A 6,000-nucleotide genomic window follows, 5' to 3' on the forward strand; every position below is an offset into this window, starting at 1 on the left:
AATTCTATGAAAGCAGAGGAAGATTCCTCTTCCATCCACCTTTTCCAGGAAGTCTAACTCTCGTCCAGGTCGGGCTCTGGATCTGGGTGACATCCGTCCCATAATGATGGCATCGGTGTTGAGCAAAACCATTTCGCTCATACCATTGCAGTGTGAAAGTGCCCTGAATCATTGACTCCATTTGAAGCTCTGTTGCTTGCTCGTGTCTGGCACTGCCCTGTTTTGCCATGCTGATCTGTGCCTACTCATGCCATTTCCTTGCCAGTCTCTTGCCTGGCACTGGGGAGGCCAGGGATGGCACCCTGGACCTTCATGTCTCCCTCAGTTTTACTGTAACTCCAGTGCTGGTAGTAGGGGTTTGTCAACCCCTCCAGGAATTAACGGTTCATCTCCAGGACAACCCAGGAGAAAAATCATAGGGGCATTTTTTAAAAATGTATTATTTTTCATTTTCTTTCAGCACTTTTATTTATTTGTTCTTAAAATATGGCAGGGGCGGGGGAGGCTGTTTCAATACCAGTCAAGATTAATCCAACTGGGTAATGGAGTCTGTTCCCTTTCCAATTGGCTGTGGGAAGGCAGGGCTCTGGAGGATGGACCAATGGTGGGGAGGTTTGAGGTAGGAGGTCATGTGATTAATCCTCCAGAAAATCGCCCAATCCGAGCTGGCAACCCAAGCTGGTCTCGAGATGATTCACCAGATGGAGTGAGCATGTCTCACCAGCAGTATTTTAGTCGGATGGAGGAAAAGATGAAACGGTAATTGTCTTTCGTCGTGTTTGGGCTCTTCCTGTCCGGAAGATGCTAACTCTTGTTGGATTACAGTTCCACAGGTGGCGGCTATCCATGTGTGAATTTAGATATAATGAGGGGGGGTATTCCACTCTCCTCTTAGGGGAGAATTGTACTTCTTTTTTTAAAGAAAGTGTTTTGCCCCTCGTGCCTCTTTCTTTCATCTTTCAAGTCCTTTTGAGATGAAGGGAACTGTTCCAAACACTTCGAGGTGATTTTAACCCGACTCGCTCAGCAGAAACCTGGCGGGTGGGCAGTTAAAATCGCCCTGGCTCTCGCCTGTCCGAAAGCCAACTTGATCACAACATCTGCAATTTGAAGCTGCTCTCCTGAGCAGGCAGCAAGGACACACTCGGAGCTAACGGGGTCCTTCTTTACATGTCATCATTGAGACCCAACTCTAATTTTAACTCTGGCCTGAGCGGGCAATCCACCTGGAGTTAGAATCGGGGCTGCTTTAGAATTTAACAATTCCTTATACGGTTAACTTTTTTTTCCTGTAGGAGTCCATGAGGATTATCAGCTGCCGTACTTTGACCTTGTGCCCTCTGACCCCTCCATAGAGGAAATGAGAAAGGTTGTTTGTGAACAGAACCTGAGGCCAAATGTCCCCAATATTTGGCATACCAGTGAGGTGAGTCTGTGTGGTAGGCTATCCATTGGAAACTTTACTTTCTTCTTAAGAAGGTTCTGCCATCTTTAAGGCCTTAGTTGCTGGGGAGGGAGCATATGGCTGTTGACGATGGTACTCCTGATACAGCGTGGAGGCCATTTGAGGCCCAAGTCCCCTTCACCTATGAGTTGTTGCTCCTGCAACTGTGGTGCATCATTCCTTAGAATGGGCCTTAACGAAGAATAATGCAACAATAGTGCTTCCATCCAACACTGAAGGGAGTGTAGCACTATGAACATATGAACAATGATGGACAGGTAAGGACCATCTGGTCCATCCAGCCTGTTCCATACAATTGCGACACCTTGTGTATCACAACATATACACCTCACCCCAACCCACCCCAAATCGTGAGATCTCCTGGGAGAGGCAAAAACAGATTTAAAAAAAAAAACCCAGGCCAATTTGGGGGAAAATATCTGGGAAATTCCTCTCCAGCCCATCTCAGCGATCGAAGCCAGTCCAGGAGATCACTCTGGCCATTAAATTCCCTGCAGTACCGACCTTCTGTGGGAGGTAATCTCTGCCGCAGCCAGAAACAAATCCAGCTTTTGCTTGAAGGGATTCAGTGAGTCTGCAATCCACCACATGGAACGGCAGCGTGTTCCAGAGGTCTACTGTTCTCTGGGTAAAGAACCACCTCCTGACATCGAACATAGATCTAGCCTTATACAACAAATTTGTGCCCCTTGGTCCTGCCTAACCTATTTAATTGAAATAACCGTCAGCTGGAACACTGTCTATTCCCTTCATTATCTTATAAACCTCAATCATATTCCCCCTATGTCTACACTGCTCTAAGGTAAAGAGTCCCAACTCTTTTAACCAATAAACTGTCGGAGGTGCTGTCTTTCAGATGAGACGTTAAACCAAGGCCTCATCTGCCCTCTTTGGCGGACTTAAAAGATCCCACAGCACTATATTTGCAGAAGAGCAGTGGCGATCTGGCCAGCATTTATCCCTCAACCAACGTCGCGAAAAACAGATAATCTATTTGTTTATCTTAATGCTGTGTGTGGGAGCTTGCTGTGCGCAAATTGGCTGCTGCGCTTCCCTACATAACCACAGTGACTATACGTCGGAAAACTACTCCATTGGCTGTGATGCGCTTTGGAGCTCCTTGGTGTGCTGACCAGCCTTGGAGCTGATCTGGAAGCACATGAGTCCGGGTGGGACGTAGGTGGCTCCCCCTTCCCCTGGGAGGCCTGGAGGGCAGGGGAAGCAGACCTGGCGGGCTTCTGTCGGGGCACAGGAGTGGAATGGGGAGGACCTTCGCTGTGCTTGCACGTGATGACGTCACCTTACTTTTGTCCGCCTCTTTTTTTTTTTACAAAACCAGGCATTGCGGGTCATGACCAAGATCATGCGGGAGTGCTGGTACGCCAACGGGGCCGCCAGATTGACGGCTCTGCGCATCAAGAAAGCGTTGTCGCAGCTGAGCATACAGGAAGACGTGAAGATGTAAGGAAGGGGAGCGAGAAGCAGGGAAGCATGGCACTGTGGAATCGAACCTACACCACCTGCCACTGTGGTTGCATAGCAACGTCTACCTCACTACTTAAAGAGCCAATCCTACTGAAGTGTTGACTGGAAGAGTGTCCTGTTTTATTGTGTGGGGGGTGGGAAGGGGAGGGAGGGCAGTGGGGTGGGGGGGCTTTGAGGAAAAAGATGCAAACCAAGTCTACAATAAGTATTAGGAGCTTATTATATATAAAATTTTGATAGGAAATTGGTAACATTCAGAACAAGGTAGGGACAAAATGGCTTCCCAGCGATGGTGAAGGTTGGAACTATTCCTTCACTAGAATTTGGCATCTGCATGTTTGTTTTTCAGCGAACAATGAGAATATTTGGCTTGTTTTGAAATTGCAACGTGCTCCTTAAACAGTGGGCCGAGTTTTAAAAAAAAAAAAATTACTTTTGAAATTCCCCTTTTTTTTAATGCCTTTTAAGGTCCATGTGAGAAATAGGAGAAGATTGTTCTCCATTTTTATTGTTGTATAAAATAAGTGGAATTGCCAGGAAGGAGGGACGAGAGAAGCAATTTATTGCAACTTAGCTCTTGGGTCCCTTGGCTTAACAAACAGGTTTTCAGATTATTGCATGAGGCAAGTTAACAAAAAACTTTAGTGCAGCAAGGCTGGCTGACCTCCTGCCATTTCCTTGACACTTTGAGCCAGTGTATCCTTGTGTTTTTAATGTTGGGTCACCTAGGATTGCCTGTCCAACAATGCCCCACTTGAAGTCTGCTCGTAGTGTGTTAGTAGGACTATTGGGAGTGGGGAAGGGGTGGGGGGAGAGAGAGCCTTGCTATGAAGCAGACTTAATCCGTGGAGTTATTTCTTTGTAATTGCAGGGGTGCTAAAATGTGAGTGAGCCCCCCTTCACGTTGCTTGGCTTTGATTGCCGTTATGCGAAATGTTCACGCTATTGATCACGTGACCCGGAGAAACATAATTGCAGCATCGTTGTAGATTGGGGTCCTTCCAAAGCTGTAGCTGTGTTTGGAGAGAGCTCGCGGACACCAGATCTGCTGATGGAAGCGGCTGTGAAGGGGACCAGGTTGAGCTGATTAATTCGACTTCAGACTGGGAACTGCATTGAGGTATTGGCTTCATCGCATTCCCCCCCCCCCCCGCCCCTCTAGTTTATTGGTACCAAGATGCCAGTGATAGCCCAGGGAAAATTAGAGAGGCTGAGCCATTTTGGAGAATATTGGGATGTTGGCCATATCCCATGGGTGCAATGAACGCTGAATGGGAAATACCATTGCCATCTTTCTATGGAGCATGTGGTATTCCAGTATCTTTCTGACCTGCCTGTTCAGAGTAAAGATTCCCACACTACAGAACCCAATTTGAAGATGATGTAGAGGACCAAGTGTTGCAGTACTCACTTTCTGCCACCAGAGGCCTCTTTCATTCCTTGTAACTATGATACTGCTGAGCGGGCTGGGGGGAGGGAGGGAGGGAGGGAGGGAGGAAGGAAGAGTGCTGCTGACATCTAGTGGTGGAGTGTTAGTGCTACAGCTCTTCCAGCATTTGCCCAGGAAATACTCTTCATGGTCTTCAATGCAATGGTAATTCCTATATTGGATTGTTCAGTTACCTAAGAACTCATTTTTAGAGTGGAAGCAAGTCTTCCTCGATTTGAGGGACTGCCTATGATGATAGAATTGTCCATTGGTACAAGATTGGGGGACATTTCAGGATGCCGTCAAATGCTCGGAATGGAAATGGAATGTTTTTTTTTCTCTCTTGCTCTCCGATATCTAACTATTGATGGCACAGGAGAAATGTAGGTTTTTCTGGGTTCCTGTTGGAATTAAAGATTCCCAGTTTGCAGAGGAGCACCAGCTGTTGCAGTACTCACTTTCCGCCACCAGAGGCCTACATTCCTGGTGGGTTCTATGCCGCTTGGCAGTGAAGCATGCTGGCGACACCTAGTGGTAATGTGTCAGTGCTACAGTTCTGTATTCAGAGAAAGCAGATTTATCTCAAAACACCACAGGGCACTCTGGGGCCCTGACCCTGTGCTCAATAATGGAAGATGGCATTTGTTTTGCCTATACTCTTTCCCCAACCCCCCCTTCCCCTTCAGACTTGTCACTTAGCCAGTTTTTTGTAACTGACCCAACAAAATTTTTTTTGCAATTGTTGATGATTTTAACTGGCTGTTTTTTTAATATGCAAGAGTTGAGGGCGGGGGGCGGGAAAGAGGGGAGAGAGAAAGTCGCTGGTTAAAATTTGACTGACGGCAGTTTCAAAATCCAGCAGGTGAATGAGAAAAAGGGGATTGTGCTATCCAAGAATGTTTTTGGGGGGTGGGGAGCTGTTTTCCAGCGCGTGCTGTTGCGATCACTCCAGATTTGAAGCATTTAATATTCGTTGAGAAAGGAGCTGCACGGGTTGTGGGCTGTCGCGGGCACAAGAGGTGGCACCCCTGGCACCAGCAAACGCTGGGCGACGATTCCACTGCCCGTCCCCTTCGGCACCTCCGTTCCAAGTGTCGGCGAGTGATTTCGCAAGGGAGGGCGTGGCCACTGAGGCAACACTGATCCCACTCTCATTGGATCGCCACACATTGTCATCTTCCGTTCTTTTTTAGTGACCCTGTTTGTGTGTGAGAGAGAGAGAGAGAACTCTGCAGACCAGGTACTGAACCATAGAACTGATGGATCTAAAACACGTCGGTGCATTTACCGACTGAGCCACAGCCTGGGTTTTTAAAAGAAAAACGCACCGGCCTCCGTTCTCTACCGAACTAGCAAGTGGCGCTGGGCGTTTGAATTTGTCAGCCATCTTGGAGACACTTCAGAAGTAAAGCACAGGGGGGCAATCACTCTTGGCGGTATTCGCAGCCTTTGAATGATGGGGAAAGGGGTTTATTGTTTGCCAAGCACAGCCTTTGAGTGAGTTTGGGGCCTGCTCTTAAAACTTATAAGCGCATTGTTGTCATATTGAAGCCTTTCTGGACAGTCCGCTTTCCCAAACCAATATCTGGGGAGGAAATCCTATCGTCGCCTGGAAAACTGT

At 47.6% G+C, this 6,000-nt stretch overlaps 1 protein-coding gene across 1 annotated transcript in view; it reads left to right on the top strand.

Moving 5' to 3' along the window:
- Positions 1–3,074, top strand: part of LOC139240820 (activin receptor type-1B-like) — a 72,431-nt gene extending 69,357 nt beyond the window's left edge. Inside the window, exons 8-9 of the mRNA XM_070869303.1 lie at positions 1,296–1,426; positions 2,805–3,074. Coding sequence (XP_070725404.1) covers positions 1,296–1,426; positions 2,805–2,930 — 257 coding nt within the window. The 3' untranslated portion in view covers positions 2,931–3,074. The remainder of the gene's footprint in view (positions 1–1,295; positions 1,427–2,804) is intronic.
- The last annotated feature ends 2,926 nt before the right edge of the window (positions 3,075–6,000 follow it).

Source organism: Pristiophorus japonicus, chromosome X, assembly GCF_044704955.1.
Source record: "Pristiophorus japonicus isolate sPriJap1 chromosome X, sPriJap1.hap1, whole genome shotgun sequence".
NCBI classification, from domain to species: domain Eukaryota; kingdom Metazoa; phylum Chordata; class Chondrichthyes; family Pristiophoridae; genus Pristiophorus; species Pristiophorus japonicus.